Here is a 25,089-nt window from a genome sequence, read left to right as displayed (position 1 = left end):
ACGGCCTGATCTCTTGCAGGGTCGTTACACTACCCCCTCCTCACAGAAGCGCGCCCTCGCGCTTCACGCTTCACTGCACACGGCCGGTCCCTCACGTCCCTCACGCGAGGGCACGCTCCACGGGTCCGCCCGTCTGACACCAATGTAACGTTTAGCAGACTGAGTGAGGCAGTTCGCTCCAACCGGGACGCGAACCCCAGCCCCCCACTCAGCAGACGAGGAAGCAACCCGCTGCCCCAAGAAGGCTAGCCCGCTTGGCGGAGCGAGTTACGGCCTGATCTCTTGCAGGGTCGTTACAGTATGTAGTTTTCAATTAATTAAATGTGTTGCTTTTTGGAAATGTTTTTTGAAAATGTTTTGAAATAATAGTGATAAAAAAGAAACTATTGGGAGAAAAAAATTAAGGGGTTTCGGAAACGGTGATATACATTTGTTGGTCTCCAGCCCCGCCCGCCGGCGGCAGGGCAGCAGGGAGCAGGCCATTCGCCGGCTGTTATTGAATCGAGCGCCCCCTCGTCGCAGTGTTTTTGTTGTTGTCCTCATCGACGGTAGAGACGGTGTGTGTGCGTGTGCGCGCGTGTATTATTGTTATTGTTGTTGTCGATGATGATGATGGCTGTGATGATGATCCGATCACAGCGTTGACATTAGCAGCGGATGGACAGGGATGCACATGACTAAAAAGTACCTTTTATCTTCTCTTCTACAGCACGATCACGTTCAGAAACAAGCACTACTAAAGTAGTCATGTTAGCTAGAGCTGGGGTTAGCCAGCAGCTATCGCAGGCTAACTTAATAACAATATGTAGGCTAATAAATGATGATGGCTGCAGCTGTCGATTTGTCTTAAATAGTGCTCATTCCGTCGATTACTTTTTTCGATTATTGTATTAATCGAGAATGTGTGTGTGTTTTTAACATATCTTTTTGTTATTTTATGCATCAACGTAAACGTTGCATTGATTAAAAATATGTATAGGCTACTGCATTGATTTGTCCGATTAACTCATAAAGCAGTATTTTTATATGGTGGCATGCATACATTGTCTATGCCTACAAGATCACACCATGGCATGTTATTATCAAGGCGTAGTGAGGTTATTACAGATAGACGTGCTATTGTACTATTACACTAAAGCTATATGCTATTTTTAAACAATTATTTTTTTGTTCATTGGATTTCGATTGATTGAATACTTTATTAACAGTTAACAACGATACCAACAAAAGCTCAGAGGTACAGACTCATGCAAAAGGATGCTAAAAGCATAACCCAAGATAGCACTATATTTCCAAAGGGGTCCATGTGTGTATGTGTATTCAAAACATAATTCGTTATTAAATCGATTTTTCTGTTAGTAATAACTGTTTAATAGCGTTTTAGAATAGTAATAATGAGGGTGACATGCATATGCAGGGTCGATGCTGTGCCTTGTTTGTGATGTTAGTTTATCTGGGCTGGCCCATTGTGTTGGTGTCAGCTGACCAGCCTGGCTGCCAGTGGCGTCAGTTCAGCAAAAGCTAAGGTATGGCAACATGACTGGTGGAAGGCGCCAGTCATACCTTAGCAATAGGCATGATGCATTTATTTTAAGAAGTACATTTCATTAATTTCCCCCTGTAGCCAAGGTATAGCAGCTGCCATACATTGCCATACCCAATTGACGCCTCTGGCCTAGCTGCTTGTTGTCACCTCACATAAACTTTGTTGTTCCTCCTAGTGACCAGTGTGTTGCCATGTCTGCTTATTATAAGTGTACATTTCTCTCTCTCTCTCTGTAACGCTTGAAAATAATAGTAGGTTGGGTGGGGGGGCTGGGCGGGCTTCATTCTATAAAGCGTAGTTGCTTATTTGGGTATTTTTCCTAAATGTAGTTTAAACGACGGTTTCTCAAACAATTCCCCTCAATTAATAAGGAGAGTAGCGTCAAAAGTAACGCTTTTTACATTGTCCTTCACAGACTACTTGAAATTCACTAGTCATCTTTTGTTATAAGAAACATATGTGCCATAATTAGTAATACTACTCATAAGATTTCAGTCACACAGCACTGCTTTACAGACAGTTACTCAATTGAATTGAATATTTGTGTTTCTAAATGCCTCCTCCTCCATATCACTTAATTAAAGAAAAACACATTATTTGATAACTTTCTATCATGACCCTACAGTCACCACTCGCCCTTATAGCGTTTGACTTGTAATTGTTACTTAATCATGTTTTATATATACAGTATTTCATTGCAATTATGTAAATATTAATTCATTTTTTTTTTTTCAAATGTATGCCTATACTTTTGTATTTAAATATGTTTTACTTTGAAATTTAGTGATTTTATTTTTCCATTTACTAACATGAAAGTATATGTAAGCCCAGACCAAAAAAATACAAATAAATAAAATAAAATCTGCTTGCATAGTAACACATTGCTACAATTGACCCCGGTCGGGCAGCCATATCCCATATCCTAGCTAGAAACATCTAGATAGATTAGCAATCTAATTTGTGACCAATAACATAGCATAGAGCAGGGGTTCCCAAACCTTTTTGTCTCAGGGCACCCCATGAATATTCTTTTTAATCCGAGGCACCCCTACATTATAATTTTCTCTCCCAGCACCTTATATTTATAGCATATCGTCGTTGTCGGGTGGAAACCGTTCGTTTTGTATTTATCATCTAAAATATGTACTAAACTAGTGAAAACAGCAGATCTACTTGCGTGCTTGTAGATCTGCTCTTTTCACTAGTTTTGTGCGACGGTCTTGTAACTTGGAAATACAAGGTTTCTGCCCGACATTGACGATATTTTAGTGATTATGTTGCAAGGAAAACGTTGAGATTATAGCCATTTTGGTTAGAACTGACTGAAAACAACCTTGTACTTCAAGTTTAAAATGATACTAAATATTTTTTCAAGCGTTCAAATAAATTCCAAATATTGTCAAATTATCTCGCGGCACCCCTGGACTGCCGTCACGGCACCCCAGGGTGCCCCGTCACCCACTTTGAAAACCCCTGGCATAGAAATACAATTCATCCAAGTTCAAATTTGATCAACATTTTTTACCAAAAACGCTTTGATCGCAGAGAAACACTTTTTTTCACGGCGACACTGGGCCGTGTCGGCCGCGTTTCGAATTTTTCATTTACTTGTGAAAGTAAACACCCCGGTCTATCTAGTGAATTTCCACAACGCGGACACGATTGTGGCTTTTGGGGCTCTTCAAAATAAAGCGCAGTGAATGGCGTCACACTGTCTGGATGATTAGAAAAAGAATGGCACTAGAAGTGTTAATAACCAGCTTATAGCGTTAAACTAATCTTTCTATTTTATTTTATCTGTATTTCTTTTTTTCTTTCAGGACAAGAAACACAATGAAGCCACCGTCACAGAGTCAGTCATCTCCCGTAAGTATTTTAATGTCTCTTTCTGGAACAGCTTATACACAATTTATACACACAAAACAATACACACAAAAATGAACTGAGTAAAGCCCTTTGCACACAGGCGCGTTTATCCGTACGGATAAAACGGACAATTTCACTTTTTAAAAAGAAAACAATGATTCTCTACGACCTCATGCACACCGGATCCGAATTGGCCGTGCGACGAGTGGCTGCGGCCGTGCGTTTTTTTCTCGATCGAACCCAGTTCGATTTGTGCGTCTTGTCGCATGCGTTAAAAAACTCATCACTCCTTTTATGACTCCTTTTGGGATCCGCAGCGCCAATTCCGCACAGCATTGCACACCTAATCCAATGCGTTTTATTCATGCAGCAAACGAAAAAAAAACAAAAAAAACGCAGCTGTCCTGTGTGCAAAGCGCTTAAGGCTTCATTCAAGCTCACAATGCGACGTGTTGTGAGCTTGCAGATCTGCAGTTTCCAGTACTTTTTGAAGTGTGTTTGAAACTATATTAACATTTCTCAACATGGAAACGATTATGACAAAATTATTGCGATTACATCACATAATTGTGATTAGACAAGTATTTAATAATTGTGACAGCCCTAGCCATAGTAGACCTTGCATCTGAACTGTACTGTCCTGTGCTTTTCCTACGCAAACGGCTAATAAAGTATTAGTAATAGTAATCAAACAATCAATCAAAAACAACAACAACCAGACTCTTTCTGTCTTAGTGATTCTCAACCCTATTCATTTCAAGGACTGACCTTTTTCATTTTCATGAATGCTCCTACTTGATCACACTGTAGCAGGGCTAGGCAACCTTAGGCACGGGTGCCAAGGGGAGGGTGATCACCGGCACACTGGCAGAAGTGTGAGAGAGAACGTGGTCAATTAAATCGTTATAACAATGTCCTGCCAATCAAAATATGTCAGAATATGTGTCATTAAAATGTATGTTGACATTGATTGAAGACTTTATTAGAAGTTTGCATAGAAAAAGGTACAGTTTCATGACGGTACAGTTCACTGGTGCAAGGTCAACTAAAAGGAGATCCTAGGAAAGCACATGGCTTATTTACACAGGAAACCATTGAAGTATCTCATATAACATTGAATGACAGACAGATAGAACACAGTACTATGCAGTAGATATAGTAAAAAAAGTAAATAAAATATACATTGCAAACAAATATATACAGTAGGTAAATACAAAGAAGGGTCAGGGGAGGCTGGGGCTAGGTTTGTTATTGCCAGTTGCGAATGGCTGCCGCCTGTAAGTGGTTTTTCAGGGCGATTTTAAAGGATGCTAGGGAACCACACTCCTTTAAGGCCTTCGGTAGGGCGTTCCACATTTTGGTTGTATAGCAGAAGAACGAGTTTGACCCTTTGTTTGAGTTGACTTTGGGTTGAACGTGATCTCTGGCGCTGCCTCTGGTGTTGTAATTGTTGACGTCCTTAACGTTTATAAAGTATTTAGGCACACTAAAGCCTCGATCAGAGTCTGCGGTGAAGAGCTATCCACCGCAAATTTTAGGTGGAAAGCTTTCCACCTCAAGAAAATAAGTGAAGGCCATCATAGTCAGTCACGGTGAAGTCCTATATTCACCGTGACTGACTGGGTCAGGTCGACCAATCAGTGAACGGGGTGAAGAGCCTATCTGTCTGAAAGTAAAAACAGAGAGATGTGTCAGGACTCGCGGTGGAAAGCTCTTCACCGCGAGGAATGACGTAACGTAGTTTCATGACTCAAAAAGACTACACGACTCTGATCGAGGCTTTACACTCTAGAAAATAAAAACATGGCACTTCATTTCAAAAAAGGTTGCTGACCCCTGCGGACTACAGCATCACACACAAGCTGCAAAAAGCTTAGTCCATTATTATTGACATTATTTCCACCAAAACATGTACTTTGTGTCGGTCGAGTGCAAAGAGACACCATTGGAGTGGCTTGTTGTCAGGGTGTATGGAAGTCAGAATTAGTACGCCACGGGGGGTGTAAACGATGTGTTTCTTTTTGTTTTGTTGTTTAAGGTCAAGGTTCAGAGCTAGTGTGTCATTTGAGAGCCTGACCTTGTGCTCGTTGTGTTGTCTTTGCCCTGCAGGTGTTTGAGGGCGTCTACAGCAATGCCCGCATGCTTCATTTTCTCACTGCGGTCGTGGTGAGTCCTGTTACACACACACACACACGCACGCACGCACACGCACACACACACACACACACACACACACACACACAGTCACACACGCACGCGCACGCACACACACACACACACACACACACACACACACACACACACACACACACACACACACACACACACACACATGCACAGTGGCGTCAGTTCAGAAAAAGCTAAGGTATGGCAACATGACTGGTGTCTTGCACGCGCGCGAAGGCGCACGATACATTTATTTTAAAAGGATCCCTGGCTAATACGACAAATATGCCTTAATACATTATAGTTGTCCTCTATAACTACAATGTAAAATTAAAAACACCTTAAATATTGTATTTCTTCTAGAAATAGCTAATCTTTCACTCAATGGGGAAATACCTGTTGCAAGTTGATGATGTCATAAATGTCATGTGTGATCTATCCCTATGGAATTTATGGCATGCATGTGCAAAAAACACATTTGAGATATTGATTTGATGCTCATATTAACCATAGGAAGATTTAAGTTTGTTTGTATTTGCACATGCATGCCATACATTCCATAGGGATAGATCACACATGACATTTATGACATCATCAACTTGTGACGGGCATTTCCCCTGTTGAGTGAAAGATTAGCTATTTCTAGAAGAAATAAAATAATTAAGGTGTTTTTAATTTTACGTTGTAGTTATAGAGGACAATTATAATGTATTAAGGCATATTTGTCGTATAAGCCAGGGATCCCTTTAAGAAGTACATTTCATTTTCCCCCCTGTTTCTACGGCTGGATATGGCAGCCTGGAACGGTCGTTCAAGTGCAGCTAAACTTGGCATGTTAGTAAACGTGCCACAATTAACAATAATGTTAAAGTGACCATTTGGTTAAATTTTGCATTTGTAGTTATTTTACTGTAACAACATAATAACCAGAACAGATAGACAAAGAGACATTCATGGATTTATATTTAAAAGTAACTTTTATTTTTCCCCCTGGACCCAAGGTATGGCAGCTGCATACCCCTGCCATACCCAATTGACGCCCCTGGGGCTGCCAAAGCTTCACCACTTGAACTCTAGCATCCCTATTCTCATTCTGAGGAAAACTTTAGCCAAAAATAGCAGATCCCACAAGCTCGCAGATTATATTTCGGCAAAGAGGTTTGCTATGGATTTCCAATTTTCAGTAGTTTTACTTCTACGCTACTACATCTAAGAGGCACATGTTGTACATTTACTCCACTGCATTTATTTGAAAACTTTAGTTACCAGTTTTTGATGATTATCACAAAACATTACCTACTTCAGCCCTGTATACTACATAATAGTAAATCGATAGCCGATCTACAAGCTCACAATGCGTCGCTATCTGACGCATTGTGAGCTTGTGGTTCTGCTATTTCCAAAGGTATTTTCATGCATTTTATACATTTGAAAACTTGATTACTTTTACTTTTGATACTTGATACATTTTGATACCAACATCTTTGTGGTTTTATTCGAGTAAAATGTAATACTGAATTCTGAACGTTTACTTGTAGAGTATTTCTACATTGCAGTGTTGATACTGTAGTACAGGGCTTTTCAAAGAGGGTGACGGGGCACCCTGGGGTGCCGTGACGGCAGTCCAGGGGTGCCGCGAGATCATTTGACAATATTTGGAATTTATTTGGACAATTGAAAAAATATTTAGTATCATTTTAAACTTGAAGTACAAAGTTATTTTCAGTTCTAACCAAAATGGCTATTATCTCAACGTTTTCCTCGCAACATAATCACTAAAATATCGTCACTGTCGGGCAGAAACCTCGTATCTCCAAGTTTCAAATGTGTACGTCTTTTGGTAAAGCAAAGCCCTGCTTCATCATACAAGACTGTCGCACAAACCTAGTGAAAACAGCTGATCTACAAGCACACAACGCCTCGCATCGCGAGGCGTTGTGTGCTTGTAGATCTTCTGTTTTCACTAGTTCAGTACATTTTATAGATGATAAATACAAAACGAACGTTTCATGGGACATACAAGGTTTCCACCCGGCAACGACGATATGCTATAAATATAAGGGTGCTGGGAGTGAAAATTATAATGTAGGGGTGCCTCGGATTAAAAAAAAAGATTCATGGGGTGCCCTGAGACAAAAAAAGTTTGAATACCCCTGTTGTAGTACTTTCTTTCCCTGCCACGTGTCATGGTGTTTGTCTGCAGAGCTCCACTTGTGACGTGCAGGTGAAGAACGGCACAGTGTACGAGGGCATCTTCAAGACACTAAGCTCACAGGTAAACACACGGGTCGAAGTTCTTAGTCGTGGGATGGGACGCTAATCTCTGTTATCGTTTATCGTGATATAAAACACTCACACTAATCGTATCGTGGAGATTAAAATCTATCGTGAAATTATCCTCCATCATGCACTGGGATCAATGCACCTTTTATCTGTTGGGCTGCATAACCCTCTATACTTGCAGACCTGCCAACCTGTACGCATTTTGCGTAGTAAGCACGCATTTTTAGTCTCTGTACGCAGGTACGCAAACTCCTCTAGTGGCTACGCATTATCGGGGGATGGTAACATAACACATTCTCCGTTGTGTTGTGGCTCAAAGCGAGGCAAACATTTTTGCTCCACGCCGTGTAGTTCCTCCCAGGCACCACATGAATGGTGTGTGAATGGGGCGCATGGCGCTGGGGAGCACTAGAACGGAAGCGATGCTCGTTTTGTCGACAGAAGAAGAATTTAACCGATTGGCGGACGGAGTTTGTTTGTTTTGGTCTTGGTTTAGTTCAGCATGCACGCATCTCACAGCGACGCCGACGAGTTATCGATCGGATACATAACGGCGATATTAATCAGATTAATGTATAAAGAAGATGATACGGAGAAGGGCCGTGGTGTCGTGCGAGTCAATGCACAGCGACTGTTCGCCCCTTAGTGCTGCCAACGAGTTTAACAGGTAATAATAAACTTTTAAAATCCTCCTCTTAGGTGAATTCACATGTCATAGCAGCCACGATGGTGAGAAGTGGTGAAATCTTGTACTATGCCTAACCTAAACCTATCTGGCGTCGCTGGTGAAACGAAACAACGAGCGGCTGCGGTCCGCCTGGAGTTATACTCCGTCATACAACGGTGTTGCAGCGAGCAACCAGTCGGAAAATGTCAAAACGTGTGACCCAGTTCTTAGTACAATGAACTGAAGCATACATTGGCCATGATTGGATAAAATTCTGGGCTGCCTGTTCCACTTTAACTCGAGTATGAATGAATGAATATTAGGCCTATGTTTATTGTCAAAAACATTAACAGTGAACAAATTATTTATCACCTGTGAATATATGAAGACATTAATGGTCTATCAACAATGAGTAGCCTGCCGCCTATATGAATGAATATACAGACTAGGCTGTATGTGATCTATACACAATGTAGGCCTATATGTCAATTAATGGATGGAATAGAAACCTACATGAGTTGAATACTTTGAACTTCATGCAAATCTTGCACAGAAATGTGGTTTTATTTAGGCTGCTCAATTAACAAAGACAGGTTTATGTAAATAAATAGCCTACTTGACAATGAAAAGCTATTTTGCAATTTGAATAACATGATTATATTGATGTATGTTCATTCCTGGTGATCGGCTGTTTTGCTAGTCTATTGTTAACTAACTCTGAGCAAGTGCAGTTAGTATATTTTATTAAAGATTTGTCAACAATATTGCCAATGCAACTACTGTATTGCCTGGTAATACTAGCCTACTTTTTCTCCAGACCAAATGGCATTTTTATTTAAAAGGTTGTTCTAACATCTTGCCTCCTCCTATTAGTGTAAGTCAAGACATGCAATGTGCTACATTTCTGGTGTGAAATTTTGTTAACATAACTGTAAAGGTCCCACCCAAAAAGGTGCATGGAACCCCCCAAAATATACGCTGTTTTGTGCGGGAAAACAACAAAAATTGCACCGCGGGAGCTGCGCGGGCGCGGTGCATGAGTACTCAAAAAAATTTGCCAGGGTTGGCAGGTCTGAGGGAGTGAGAAAAAGACTGTATCAAGTATGTATATTATAACGTCACTGTCTGGCCAAAACCTCTTTACTCAATTTTTGAGGTTTTAGATTTTTCGGCATAAATCAGGGCTATTGAACACCCTTTACGTCTGTGTGTTGGTTAAAATAATATTGAACCAATGACAAGTAGTAAAAAGCCCTTCGGTCAAAACCTCCTAACTCCACTTGAGCTAATTTTCCCGAAAATTTTCATTTTGGTCCGACAGCTTGGCAAATAAAAGGTGAATTGATCCCAGTGCATAATGGAGGATAATATCATGATAAATTAAATTAAATCTATTTTCTATTTTTGGCCAAAGTTCTCAGAATATGGACACTAGGGTTCAAGAAGTGGCTAATATAAAAAAGGAGACAAACCCCTGTTGAAGACCCTTTGGCTAATCGATTTAGTTGTTTATGAAAAAAATCTCTCTCTCTCTCTCTCTCTCTCTCTCTCAGGTGGCTGAATTCTCCCCATTGGCAGATCCAAATGCCAGTCATCGAAGCCCGCTCTCCGATTTGTCGAAGGAGCTGCCGATCAGCCGTAGCTCCGCCCAGCCCTGTCCAAGCCCCGGCGCCTCCTCATAGCTTTCTGTCCGGGAGCCGTGAAGTTACACTGAAGAAGCCCACAGTTTATGAGGACATTGTTGTTCAATTGGGACCAAAGTGTTGGACAGACAGACGGATGGACCAATGGACTGACTGACAAAAGCCCCTTTTCGACTGCAGCTTTAGCACCACACCACACCACACCACACCACCTAAAAATATCTTCATTTTCCACTACACAAAAGTACCCCTATCGGTAAGAAACAATTTGACCCTTTTAACTGTGATTATAATACAATATAAATTTGTATTACAACTATACTAAATTATAATACACTATAATGGATTATAACTGTGATTATAATACACTATAAAGTATTAATGTATTACTATGATAATTATAATACACTATAATAGATTATAATAGTGGTTATTATAACACAATATACTCTATTATCATGTATTACAACTATATCCTGGTGGTCTAAATGAAAGGTCAGGCCTAGCTCAGACCTACTCTAGATTGGATACTTTTTAGTACCACTTTCACACCACTCTACCCATTTCCTTGTAGTGGAAAACCTGGCACAAGTGGGCGGTGTGGTGTGGTGTGGTGTTGGGCCTGTGGAAAAGGGGCTATAGTCAGCGCTAAGAAGACACAGGCCAAAGAAGGGATCAGGAGGGTGTGGTGGGTGGATGGACATTATTTAACAGAGAAACATGAAGATAGGCAGCTTGACTTGATGAAATACAAACTCATGTTTTATACTCGTACTGTTGATTGAATAAAGTTTTATGATCTCGTAATTCTCTCACAGTCTCTCATTTTCATCTAAATACATTCACAATGCGTCGCATCTTGTAGATCTGCTATTTTCAAAAGACACATTGTATGCATTTGAAAATGTACTTTTGGTAAAGTCTATTTATAATCCCGGATTTCTACTTGTAACAGAGTATTTCTACTTAGCAGTATTGATACATTTACTTAAAAATAATGATAAGCTATTACTAGAGGCTTCCACCACTGCTATAAATAATGTTCACTGAGGATAATGCCAAATGAGTTCTACTCCCGACCTGCGGAGGGCAGTAATACGCTGTGCGTTGTCTACACTGCAGGAAAGAAAAACAAGAAGAGCTGCCTGGAAAGACTACTTCTTCATTTGTTGTCCTACTCTATGGACAAGAGTTGTTTCTTAGCTCTTGAATTATTATTATAACATATGTATTATTTCTTATTCAGCTAAAGTACCATGTTGATGAGGTCGCTATGAGCTGTCAGCCTGTCACAAACAATAGCAGCCACAGGGTTGAACTACATGCAGACAGAAGGTGAGTGTGATTTCATGATAATAACTCAAACGAACACTGCAATAAATGACTCTCCTTGTGATCAAAGGTCAAACCGTGTACTTCTGGGATTGCTGACAACTTGTGGATGAATTATTTTAGCCTTCTATTTACTACTTTGTGTCCAAATGCTATGGATAGCCTACTGTACATGCAATACATTGTGTATGGGTATTTGATCTGCTGCTGTTTGGTTTTCGAATGAGAAACTGTCACACACTTTGACATTTATTGTTGTATTTACTCATACTACTTTGGCATTAGGCCCTATACTTTATTTAAAATGCTTTTGATAATTGTTTCTGGGTTTGCTTCTATTGTGTCTTCTGATTTTAGTATGTTTGCCTAACTTGTGGCTCTCTCTGAACCATGTAATGCAGGGGTGTCCAAACTTTTTGAGCGGTGGTCACAACGCTCCTATACGTGGCCGTGTGTGTGGGTCTGTCTGTCTGTCTGTCTGTCTGTCTGTATGTCTGTCTCCGTGTCCGTAGCCTGCAGTAACCTTTTCTGACCACACATGTTAAGGGAGGGGCGCTGTTGCACACACACACACACACACACACACACACACACACACACACACACACACACACACACACACACACACACACACACCACCGCTCAGTTCACACAAGTGTGATTTTTCAAAAAGGGGGCCACCTTAGAAAATATAAAAACACTCTAAGGGCCGACTAAATCTAGGCATAATGTACACATTTAAACGACTGTATTTAACTATCATCAATATTTAATATCAATGTTCTTTTGTCAGGTGTGTGCTCTGAACAAAACACAAATAACTCACATTACCAAATGTTACCGGATGTGCAAGGTAAAAGTTACTATAAAATAGCCTTTCTTTGACCCCTTCACTCGAGACAACAGGGAACAATCCTGAAAAATTATACGCTGGGAAAATATTCTTGTTTGGCGGTGCTGACGGGCCGTTTATAAAACAATTTATGGGAATAAAGTCACAGGCCGTATAATATTTGTCCTCGGGCCGCATTTGGCCCCCGGGCCGCACTTTGGGCACCCCTGCTGTAATGTGTCATGATTGTCTCCACCAGGCCGAAAGGCATGGCTGAGACTGTCTTGCACCCTGTCTGTCCGTCCATGTGTCCCTGTGTGGCATCCAGGGAATGTGTTTGTTTAGCTACCAGCTAATCTCCGGCACCGCTGGCCCGGTCGCTGCCAAACTGCACACACATTCCCTGAATGCCAATTCAGAACCTCTGCCCCACGTTTTTTTCTTCTTCACATGGGCCTGTTCTAGCGCCACCATGAGGCCGAGTTTTGCAAAAAATATATATACCGGTATTTATACTTTTTATAGTATACCTACAGATTTAGTCCAGAAATTACGCAAATCGGTAGACAGTAGCTCTACAGGCATGTGATCAACATGGATCCGTCTGATTTTCCATATTTCATCCTCATTGGCTAAGATTGGCTTTCAAAGTTTGCAGGATTGCTCTGTTTTGAACAAAATGCCTCAAATCATGAACATAGCCTGCAATTTTGGTGAAATTGTGCACACACACATTCCCACTAGGCAGAGGAAGGAACTTAGATATTTTCAAATCAGCCTCATGATGGCACTATAACAGGCCGATATCTCAACCGATCAGTGTAAACCTTTGTATGCGCACTGCCTAGAGGCCAAGGAAAAATCATCACCTTGCATTTTTCATATATGCCTTCTAGATGTCGTTTTTCTCCTGACTGAAAGTAACTCCTGTTTTAAGGCATGTTTATACAAATAAATGGAACTTTGCTAGTGGGCTTGCAATATTTGTGTGAAGCTTGCACCAAAGACACTCACCTAATCACTTATATACCTTTAGCATGATGTGACAATAAACTGGAGTTGGTTGTATAAATGTGTCTTTTTCTGTTCCTTTTAGGAGGAGTAGACACTGATTACACTTGACTTGTTGTCACACTACACGTCATCATGTCTCCAGAGGGGAGATCGCTGTTGAACATCATCATCGTGGGATTTGCCTTCATGTTCATGTTCACTGCTTTTACAACATGTGGCAACATAGAGGTAACAAACTGGATATCATTGATTACACACATCTGATCATATTGATTGCATAGAACCTGCTCATGTGCGTCTTGCGGTGACACGCTCCCTAGTTTCTTCTTCTCTGAGCTGCTTTTTTTGTTTTTGTTTTTCGCAATGATTTTTGACTTTGCACTATTAAGTTGTGTTGGTAGTTTCTGAGTATTCTGCTTTGTTTAACAATGTCAGTGAGATACTTGTTGCACTAACTAGCATTGACTGTTACGGTCTCTTTTTGTAAGACACTTTATGTATATATACTTATATATTATTCGCCCCCTCTATCGATGCACCTTCTCTTTATTGGTACTGTACTGCTCTTTTTTTTCCTCTTATCTATCTTTTTCTTACTTCTCTGTAACTTTGTAAATAACTGTATACTGCTATGCTACAACTGGACAACTGAATTTCCCCCTTGGGATAATAAAGGTATCTATCTATCTACCTCTTGATTTAGGCCTGATCATATTGATCAGGACATCATCAGTCAATCCTGATCATATTGATCACACACAACCTCATGTAATCCTGATTATGTTGATTGCGACCGATAGGTCGCAGTTACTATGAAAAGCTCCACCGGCTGTCTGTCAGTCTGTCCGTCACGTCACACTTTTGCCCTAGTCATATCTCTGCCACCGTTGGCCCTATCAATGCCAAACTTTGCAACACACTCCTTGGATGGCAAATCATCATCCACCCCAAATTTCTCACATGGCCCTCTTCTAGCGCCACCATGAGGCCAAATCAAAACACATTTTTGGACACTGCTCCTACAGATTATGGCCTAAAATCACACAAAGCTAAAGTCATGTCATGAAGCTGTCCCATTTTGGCTACGATTGCCTTCTAAAGTTTGTGTATGCGATTTGACGATCGCTTATCTCCCGATTAGGGAGTCTTACTGGTTACATGGAACCTCATATACATACAGTAGAACTGTAGCCTTGGCCGGTCGCGTACCACTTGACTAAAGAGCAGCAACGCACACACACTGTATAGCCTACGGTCTTCCCCCCCCCCTACCTGGAAGCACGTCCACACGTGCCAGTCAGTAGCTAGGCTCCACTGACAGTCTGTCTACAACATCCAAGGAACTGACGGAGCACTCCGACAGTACCTATTTGTACCGCTGCCACCAATGTAGCCTCGGCCGGGAGGCGAACCCGGGACCTATGTATCAGATGTCGCGTACGTTACCACTCAACTAAAGAGCCAGGCTTGCTCGCGAGCAGCAACACACACACTGTATAGCCTACAGTTAGGGCTGTCACGATTATGACATTTTTCATGGCGATTAATTGTCACTCAAATAATTGCGATTAATGATTTAATTTAGTTTTTGTCGTTGACAATTACTTTTCTGTTTGGCTTTTAGCCTTTGAAGTCGCACATGGTAGATATGACACATAACCTAAATATACAAAGAAATTACTGACATATTTGACATCGTTATACTTGCACTTAAATTGATAGTGGAAATAGCCGTTCTACAAGCTCACAACGCATCGCATCGCGACACGTTGTGAGCTTGTAAATCTGCTATTGCCACTTTTTTTATTTTTCATCTTATTTAAACATTTCCCCCGAGAAAGCCTGGTGACGCGAGGTTAGCATTATCCAGGCGGCACGTTACAATACAATTACAGTACAATTACAGCAATGTGGAGTACATTACTGTACACCCTTCTGTTTCAACACACACAATAGGCCCAACATTCAGTGATAATAGGCGAACGTTCATGAAAATAGCAGATTCACAAGCTCACATTGTGTTGACAGCTTGTAGATCGTCTTAAGAGATTTGACGTAGAAGGGGAGAAAGTAGGGGGCCAGAACACTGAACCTTGGGAGACCCCGATGGTCAACGAAGAATATACGTTTTTCTTTTTTTTCTTAATTTTTATACCACGATTTTGTAACCCATTTTTCACCCAGTGCCAATTGCATATGTAATCCTGGGCTCTGCTCTCCCTCTGCCGCGCCTGGGGAGACAACGGACTGACCTCATGCTTCCTTCTATGCATGAGGAGCCCAAGTTGCTTCTTTTCACCTGACAGTGGAGATTTCCCTGGTTTGGACGTAGCGCATGGAAGGAACACGTTATTCCAACCAGTTCCTTTCCCCTCCATCAGGCGCCCCGGCTGGCCAGGGGGAGGCATTATTGAGATCAGGATTACTGCATGTTTTTGTGAGAGTATCAACCCTAGGAGACACAGGGAGAACATGCAAACTCCACACAGAAAGGCCCTATCGCCAACCCCACCTAGGGTGTGGGCGCTGATGATGCGGAGGGAGGAACACGCCCCCAGTGCCCACAGCGTCCCCTGGCGGGAATCGAACCCAGGACCTTCTAGCTGTGAGGCGAAGCGCTAACCACTGCGCCACCGTGCCCCCAAGAATAGAATATAGGGTTTAACCCAGAGATATAAAAAGCTAAATACCTCCTCCACCGCAGCAGTTCATTGGCGCGACTGGTAAAACAGGACTGGCGGAAGTGCAGAACTGTGGAAGGCACTCTGCTGCCCCCTGCAGTGGGAAAGAGGGAGTCCCGCCAGTCCAGCACCAGTCCCGCATCTAATTGGCCTACCGAGCGTCCCATTCTGTGACGCCCAAGGAAGCGTCCTTCAGAATTCAGGAAGCTTGCCAGTCTTCTTTAACCAACGTCCCCTGTCGGAGGAGGCGTCGACCTTTATATGCCTATGGTTTAACCCATTAAGGCCCGGGAATGCGTCTTTGTCGCTTTAGATTTTAACCTCTTTCAGGTATTGAAAAATAGCAGATCTACAAGCTCGCAGCGCGGCAGCTTGTAGATCTGCTATTTTTGAAAAAAGAAAGTGAAAACGTGTGCAAGTCTTTGAATATTTCTTACCCGATTCTTTAAATATATTCTAAATCCTTTTTCTGAATTAGTGGTTCTCAAACCTTTTCATGTTAAGGACCCCCAAAATGACATGTCTTTGGCTGGGGACCCCCATCTCAAGATATGTTTTTCAAGGGGACCCTCCCCAGAAGCAAATAGGCCTATTTGAGTTTAAAAAAGATATATTCAAAGATTTACACAAATTTAAAAAAATGCAGATCTACAAGTACTACTTCTATATCTATTTTTCAATAGCTAAAGTGTAAAATAATTCCTAAATGTGCTCTGATCTATGTGATCTATACATCCAGTGTTGTGGACGGCCCAGGGCTATGTGCTGGCCGTCAACTCCAGTGATACGACCATCGGCAGGAACAGTGGCATATTCTGGGCCTTGCTGCAGTTCAGGTGACTCTCGTTTACTTGCCGTCATTGACTAGCTGTGTTTTGTGCACAACCGTATGTTTGTGTGTAATACTCTTTGAACATGTCCATGTCTCTCTTTGCAGCTTGTTCTTTGGAAACCTCTATATATATTTCGCATGGCACCATCAAACTCACATAACAGGTATTTTAGATGTTTATTTTTTACATGGATGGATGGAGAAGATTACTTTATTGTCAGTGTACACGAAGCAATTACAATTCATGTTTTTGCATATCCTGAGGGAGGGAGGTTTTTTCTCATTTACTGCCAAGAAAAAACAGACTTTCGTGGTTGCCTGCAATGTTCATACTTTTTAATGTGGGCACATGAGTGTCCATCGTGTGTGTGTGTGTGTGTGTGTGTGTGTGTGTGTGTGTGTGTGTGTGTGTGTGTGTGTGTGTGTGTGTGTGTGTGTGTGTGTGTGTGTGTGTGTGTGTGTGTGTGTGTGTGTGTGTGTGTGTGTGTGTGTGTGTGTGTGTGTGTGCGCGCGCGTGTGTGTGTCAGACAAAGCACGCCAGACGGTGTTCATCTCGCTCACGGTCATCAGCCTGGTGGGCTGCTTCCTGTTCTTCCTCATCAGGAAGCCGGACCCTGACCCCACGTCGTCCTCGGAGACGACGTCTGGACCGGGCCTCCTGGTGGACTCGTCGTCAGAGAGCTCCTCCACAGAGCAGTGAGTAAAAGCTAGGGGTGGGCGATATGGTGATAATTATCGTTGAGACGATACAATGTCTCCATGATATGCCTTTACAGAGATATCGTATATATCATGATACAATTGAGGGAGCCTTGTAAAAAATCCTGTTTAATCGTTAAAACAGAGATTCATTGCAGAATTCAATTTACAGTATTTTCTGGACTATAAGGCGCACCTGACTATAAGGCGCACTGTCAATGAATGGTCTATTTTCAAACTGTTTTCATATATAAGGCGCACCTGACTATAAGGCGCACATAATAGACGCTACCGTTGCGTTATGCATCCAACAGATGGAGCTGTGCTAAAGGGAATGTCAATGTCAAAGAATGATCCATATATAAGGCGCACTGAACTATAAGGCGCACTGTCGTTTTTTGAGAAAATTAAAGGCTTTTAAGTGCGCCTTATAGTCCGGAAAATACGGTAAACCTACATTACGGTCAAAATCAGTAGCTCTCAAACTTTAAAATGTCAAGGTCTCCGGTTTCATTTGTATACTGTCAGAGTTACATACTTGTAAAGTTCAAATTAGACCTCCCAAAAGGAACCCAGAGAGTCTAGTTTTTTGTCAAGTAACTTGAAAAATAACCATAAAAACCAATATGAAAAAGAATCGTGATAAAATCGTGTATCGTGATACAGCTTGGGAAAATATCGTGATATTGTATTTTACCATATCGCCCACCCCTAGTAAAAGCCCCCCGTCTCGTAGCCAGGGCCCTCACAAGGGGTTATAAAGTTAGCCTGGTTTCCAGCCTGTTCGCTCCGTTCCGCGATTTGTTTTGTCTCTCCGCATCAGTCTGGAAAGCCTCCTATCTCCAAGGGGAGGTGGGACATAGAAGCGGGATTCACACAGACGTGGCTTCCGATTGGTCTTTGGTGATGTCTGTCAAACACACCAGTGTGTATTGGCTGGCTGATGACGCAGCTCAGATTAGTTGGAACAACACCATGTGGCTTTCCAGCCACCGCGGCTTCCGATTGGTCTGTGGTGTGGGGCGGGACAAATATACCAGTCTGTATTGGCTGGCTGATGACATAGCTACCTAACCTGACTTTCGCCAGATAGTTGCAGCAGTCCGTAACGCTCTGCCTTACATCTGGGCTCTCTCGGACAGACTCGATGTAAGGGGCGGGCCATTTTTTGAATTTCTGTAGCAGGTGATTGGATGTGGCCGTTTCTATCACAGTCTGGGAGTGCCAACTCCAACCACTCATATTGGCCTGTCTGTGTATGACGTTGCACCCAGAATCCGCCTCCTGGGTTTCCACGTGGTCTGCAATCAGACTCTATTGGCTCAGAGCCGCTCAGAGCCCGCCCATAGCTGCCGCTGATTGGTCCGGCCCGGGACTTTACGAGTGTTATCAACTCTGGCCGAGCAAGCCCAGATGGTAAAGCAGAGCGTTATATACGCAATGCTGCCACCATCTGGCGAAAGTCAGGTAAATAGCTACCCTAACCCTACTCTGATACGTTGGAACAACATCCAATCAGCAACGACGACGCCTACGTCACAACTTGTTCCTGAAATACGAGTCAAATGAATCCCCCCCAGACTGTGATGTGGAGAGACAAAACAAATCGCGGAACGGAGTGAACAGGCTGGAAACCAGGCTAGGGAAAAGTGTGACTGAGTTACTAGGGCCCAAGATGGAGGGGCCTTAATTATGTCATACTTTAGCTATTGAAAAATAGCAGATATACAAGCTCACAGCGCGGCACCGAGTACCGCGCTGCGAGCTTGTAGATCTGCTATTTTTTGAAAGGTCGTGAAAATGTGTGCAAATCTTTGAGCATAATATGTACAGTTCCCCCTATGAAGAACATTCATGGGGGGCCCACAGTGAATCCTTGTACCCAGGGCCCAGAATTTGGTGCGACACCCCTGCTCGTAGCTAGCCTAGTAAACGACCAACTTCCGTTCTCCAGGAGGATTCCAGAAGATGAAATGGTTTCTGGAAGAGGGGCGGGTACGAGGCTAGCTCGTAGCCATGGGTCATTCATGAGCGAGGCGTTCAAAACAACTTGTTCATTGCCCTGAACTTTGACGGGCATTGATGGCGCCATAATGTCAAATTTTACACTGGTTGCATGCTGACAATAGCAGATCTACAAGCGGTGAGCTAGTTCTACTGGATCTGTTCTCCAGTAATCCCACCCTGACATTTTAGTCTAGTTTCTATTTGTTGACAAACTTAGTTTGCACACACACTCCTCGGCTGCCAAACCACTACTGCCACCCCTCATTTCTCACATTGCCCTCTTCTAGCGCCACCATGAGGCGGATTCTTGCAAATCACATTTTTGGACACTGATGTATCACGTGCTTGATTTTACATCACACACGCGAAGGCTTCCAGCTGCTCCTGCACTTCCGGCTTCAACTTACACTCATCGCCAAGCATTTCTCTCAAAATGTTGCATTATGTATAATGCAACATTTTGAGAGACCAAATTTAGCAATAATCGTAACAATCATTCTACAGCCAGCTGGGCAATGTGTGTAAGTTGAAGCCGGAAGTGCAGGAACAGCTGGAAGCTTTCACGTGTGTGATGTAAAATCAAGCACACGAGACATCAGTCGACCAGGCTAGGAGCAAGATGCTGAATAAACTGGTGGGAGAAGACAAGACCCTCTGCAGCAGGTCTAGAGTGCATTTTGCCCACCTGCCCCTCTGCCAATATGCTCATCCCCCACATCCAGCAGGTGAACTATAGAGTGAGTGGCCTGTTACAAGCCAGCAGCTGAGCCAATCTTGTGGGGGCCTAAACCTATGACGAAGGTCAGGGGTGGCAGAAGACGGAAGGAGGGACTTTGGAGCCTGTCTGGTCTTGTGGGCCAATTCTTCCCCAATCTCTCATTGACCTGTTGGCTGTCCTCAGTGATGATAATGATGATGATAAGGAAGAGGATGAGGTGGAGTTTGATGAGATGGAAGACACTGACCAGTGAAATTGTTCTTTGCTAACTTACGGACATCGATTCAAAATGGTCTGGGCGCATCCCACATACAGTAGGCTTTGTGTAGCCTGCAGTGGGTGGCTGTTTCGATCCCCGAGCCCGTCCAGATTTGCTGCGTGTCACTCTCTCTCCCCGTTTCCTGTCAGTCTACAGTCCTGTCAATAAAGGCATGAAAGCCCAAAAACATATCTGGGGAAAAAACATGAACCCCATGGGACATGAGTTGGGCAACACTACTAAATCTTGACACTAGACACCATTAGGGTACTAAGAAACATGACGTGTGACCTTAGAAATGTTGTACAAAGAGAAATATAGATGTGATTTGAATATTTTCTGCAATTCTTTTGCAGTTTCTGCCATGAAGTAGTGTCAAAATGTGCTTGAATCTTAATAATAACCACGTTAATGAGTTCCTTGGGTGCAAAAGATGTGGGAAACTGTGTTGATTTGTCTCTGTATGTTGTTTACTTCAAGAGTTATGGTATTTTCTATTATCTCCATCTTATGTTTTGTTTTGGGGATAGGTGTAAGAAAGGGTTCAAATGAACCCCAAGCCACATTGATTGACCACGGCAACAAGAAGTAATATTGTCTAGACACCATTAGGGTTCAAAAAACAATTGGTATAAAAAGAATACACCTTAATATTTATATGTACTAAGAGAAATATAGATGTTTTTGAACATTTTCTGGTAGTTTCTCGCTGTTTCTGTCCTGAAATAGGGTCAAGATGTGCTTGAATGTTAAAGATGATGGCGTAAATAAATTCCTTGTGTCGAAATCATATAGAAAAATGTGTTCATTTGTCCCTGTAGGTTGTTTACTTCAAGAGTTAAGGCATTTTGTTATGTCCATTGTATGGTCCAGATTGGGGATAGATGTAAGAAAAGGTTAAAAATGAACCCCATGGGACATTAGTTGACCACGGCAACAAGAAGAAATCATAACTAGACACCATAAGGGTCCTAAAAAACATGTGGTATAAAAAGAACACACGTTAATGTATTTGTACAAAGAGAAATATAGATGTGTTTTGAACATTTCTGGTCGTTTTTCGCTGTTTCTGTCCTGAAATAGGTTCAAGGTGTGCTTAAATGTTAGAAATAACAACTTTAATGAATTCCCTGGGTAAAAATCATATAGAAAAGTGTGTTCATTTGTCCCTGTAGGTTGTTTACATCAAGAGTGATGGCATTTTCTGTTATGTCCATTGTATGGTTGAGATTAGCGATAGTTGTGAGAAAAGGTTAAAAATGAACCCCATGGGACATTCGTTGACCACGGCAACAAGCAGATATCATAACTAGACATCATAAGGGTCCTAAAAAACCTGTGGTATAAAAAGAATACACCTTAATTTATCTGTACAAAGAGAAGTATAGACGTGTTTTGATCATTTTTGGGTTATTTTTCGCCGTTTCTGTCCTGAAATAGGGTCAAGATGTGCTTAAATGTTAAAAATAACCACTTTAATGAATTCCCTGGGTCAAAATCATATAGAAAAGTGTGTTCATTTGTCCCTGTAGGTTGTTTACATCAAGAGTTATGGCATTTTCTGTTATGACCATTGTATGGTTCAGATTGGGAATAGTTGTGAGAAAAGGTTAAAAATGAACCCCATGGGGCATTAGTTGGCGACGGCAACAAGCAGAAATCATAACTAGACATCATAAGGGTCCAAAAAAAACAGGTTTCGAAAACATGTCATTGGGGTGCTGGTAGACCCCTCTCTCCTGCCCTACTACATCACTTAAGCACAATCGTTTCATTCAATTGTGATGACACCAATTAACTTACCCTATTTCTTCTAGATATTAATAAATGGATGGATGGATGGATGGATGGATGGATGGATGGATGGATGGATGGATGGATAGATAGATGAATAGATGGATAGATGGATAGATCTCTCACCTGGCCCTCTTCTAGCGCCACCGTGAGGCCGATTCTTGCAAAACACATTTTTTTACACTGCTCCTACATATTTTGCAAAGCGGTACACAGTATCTCTAAAGTCATGTCATCAACATGGATCTGTCCCATTTCCCATATTCCCTCCTGCTTGGCTACCATTGCCTTCTAAAGTTTGTGTATGCGACGTGACGGTCGCTTATCTCCCCATTAGGGAGTCTTAGGCCGCAATCACATATATGCGTGCGACATTTTCTCCGTCTCATTTGAGAATGAGGGGAGGCGGGGGAGTCCAATTAATTTTCTATGTAAGTCACGTGGTTTCATGTCGTTGCCGTGTCTCTTGCTCAACCGAAGGCTGTCTTTTGGCCAAGAGATTTGCAAGAGACAAAAAAAAACACGTGACCTCCATTGAGAATGAATTGGACCTCCCCCTCCTCTCCCCTCATTCTCAAACGATACGGACACGATAGCTGTCGCAAATGTCTGGACGGCGCTGTTTGTGTTCCTCCCTCGCCGATCTAGCGTCTGCTAAATACCTCCATAACATCACTGTCGGTCAGAAACCTTGTATCTCCAAGTTTCAGATTTGAACGTTTTTTCGTAAAGCAAAGTAAAGTAGGTCGGGAGTGGCTTATTGTCGGTATCAGCCGGTAACACGCGGGAGTCTGTCCCCGTTACAATGCGCTAGACCCCTGGGAGATGGACTGCTGAGGTGGAGCGCCACACCTACCATCAGCTCCCAGTACTTGCCGCACAGCTTGCCAAGCCGTGCTACTCATACGCTGAGTTGGCGGTGCCCGGAATTAAACCCATGACCATGTGGTCCAAAGGCGAGAGCCCTACCGACTGAGCTACCCGAGCAAAGCCCTGCTTTATCACACAAGACTTTCGCAGAAAACTAGTGAAAATAGCAGATCTACAAGCACACAACGCCTCGCGGTGCGAGGCGTTGTGTGCTTGTAGATCGGCTATTTTCACTAGTTTAGATCATTTTTAAAATGATAAATACAAAACGAACGGTTTTGGACATACAAGGTTTTCACCCGACAACGACGATAAGTAACATAGTGTTTGTGTTTCTCCCCCCCCCTCCCACACACACTCACACTCACAGTCCATCATGGCGGCGCTGGCGTTCGGCTACAGCAACTACCTGCTGCTCCACTGGCAGCTGCTCATCCTGGTGCTGGTGGGCTTCATGGGCTCCCTGTCCTTCTTCCTGGCTGAGTGGACGGTGGAGGCTGCAAGGAGGGACTCGGACTACCACAGCATCTGACCTGGTGGAGGCAGCAAGGAGGGACTGGGACTACCACAGCATCTGACCTGGTGGAGGCTGCAAGGAGGGACTGGGACTACCACAGCATCTGACCTGGTGGAGGCAGCAAGGAGGGGTGTCGCACCAGATCCTGGGCCCTGGCCGTACAAGGATTCACTGCGGGCCCCCCATGAATGTTCTTCATAGACTGAGAACGCATTATTTTGTGCTTCAGCTACTGAAAAATAGCAGATATACAAGCTCACTTGTACAGATCAATCTCAGAAAATTAGAATATTGTGTAAAAGTTCATTTTCTTCTGTAATATAATTATTATTTTTAAACTTTCCTATATTCTAGATTCATTATGCATGCAGTGAATTATTCATATTTTGTTTAAATTTAGTTTTTTATGGCATACAGCTCACGAAAACCAAAAAAATCCACATCTCATAATGCAAAATGAATCTAGAATATATGAAAGTTTAAAAATATATATTATATTACAGAAGAAAATGAACTTTTACACAATATTCCATTTTTTCTGAGATTGATCTGTATATCGAGCTTGTAGACCTGCTATTTTTGAAAAATCTTGACAAAAATACATACATTCAAAGATTTGCACACATTTTCACCACTTTTCAAAAATAGCAGATGTACAAGCTGAGCTTGTATATATGCTATTTGTCAATAGCTAAAGTATAAAATAATTAAGGGCCCTCCACCTTGGGCCCTAGTAACTCAGTCCCACTCCCCCCCACCGTGTGACGCCCCTGGAGGCCGCAAGGAGGGACTCCCACAGCATCTGACCGGCTTACCTTCGCTCTGACTGTTGACAGTGCCTGTCAATCAGTTTACAGTGTAATTTTTATTTTTTTAATATTCCAATACATGTTTTGTATGTTGAAAAGAAAGCTGCTTAATGTACAGTATTATTGTTTGATTTTGGATGGTTAGCAGAAGTATTGAGTTATGATTTATGTTATATATTTTTACTACAACTCCCTTCCATTTGTTTATATTATCAATGACATATAATGGAAGTAAATTCATCTGTTTTCATTAGAAAGCACTTTGTTTTTTTTATCACACAGTGAGATGGAATGGAATCGAGATGCATCGGTAATCGATTTATAATAAAATCGTAGCCCTCTGAATCGGAATCGAATTGAATCGTCGGTACGTCTAGCGGTTTCCAACCCTAATGGCCAGTGATTCTCAAGCCGTTTCCTTTTTTTTATTTTTTATTTCAAGGATATGCATTCTTAGGCCGGGTTTGCAGTTTCTTTATTGCTACTTCCAGTAACAATTCGGGACACAATGACAGTCCTTAAATTGTATGTATTTTATTTCTATTTTATTTTGT

General features: G+C 42.2%; 2 protein-coding genes across 2 annotated transcripts; both read left to right on the top strand.

Annotated features, from left to right (window-relative positions):
- Positions 1-544: 544 nt before the first annotated feature.
- On the top strand, positions 545-10,890 carry LOC308283427 (ataxin-2-like protein). Its single transcript, XM_080723860.1, has 5 exons — positions 545-684; positions 3,367-3,412; positions 5,522-5,578; positions 7,782-7,853; positions 10,082-10,890. The coding sequence occupies exons 1-5, from the start codon at positions 668-670 to the stop codon at positions 10,208-10,210; spliced, it is 321 nt and encodes a 106-aa protein (XP_080579986.1). The 5' UTR covers positions 545-667; the 3' UTR covers positions 10,211-10,890.
- Positions 10,891-13,512: 2,622 nt separating this feature from the next.
- On the top strand, positions 13,513-23,973 carry LOC308283424 (UNC93-like protein MFSD11). Its single transcript, XM_080723856.1, has 5 exons — positions 13,513-13,577; positions 16,770-16,866; positions 16,968-17,026; positions 17,390-17,558; positions 23,580-23,973. Exons 1-5 carry the CDS (start codon positions 13,562-13,564, stop codon positions 23,785-23,787), a joined length of 549 nt encoding a protein of 182 aa, XP_080579982.1. The 5' UTR covers positions 13,513-13,561; the 3' UTR covers positions 23,788-23,973.
- The last annotated feature ends 1,116 nt before the right edge of the window (positions 23,974-25,089 follow it).

The sequence above is a fragment of the Nannobrachium achirus genome, assembly GCF_963921795.1.
Source record: "Nannobrachium achirus genome assembly, chromosome: 4".
In the NCBI taxonomy this organism is placed as follows: Eukaryota; Metazoa; Chordata; class Actinopteri; order Myctophiformes; family Myctophidae; genus Nannobrachium; species Nannobrachium achirus.
This window is presented reverse-complemented; position numbering and strand designations above follow the sequence as displayed.

Coding starts and splice junctions, on each gene's coding strand:
- LOC308283427 (XM_080723860.1), top strand. Junction 5,579..7,781: donor ATTTTCTCACTGCGGTCGTG/GTGAGTCCTGTT, acceptor GTTTGTCTGCAG/AGCTCCACTTGTGACGTGCA. Junction 7,854..10,081: donor TCAAGACACTAAGCTCACAG/GTAAACACACGG, acceptor TCTCTCTCTCAG/GTGGCTGAATTCTCCCCATT.
- LOC308283424 (XM_080723856.1), top strand. Junction 17,027..17,389: donor CCATCAAACTCACATAACAG/GTATTTTAGATG, acceptor TGTGTGTGTCAG/ACAAAGCACGCCAGACGGTG. Junction 17,559..23,579: donor GAGAGCTCCTCCACAGAGCA/GTGAGTAAAAGC, acceptor TCACACTCACAG/TCCATCATGGCGGCGCTGGC.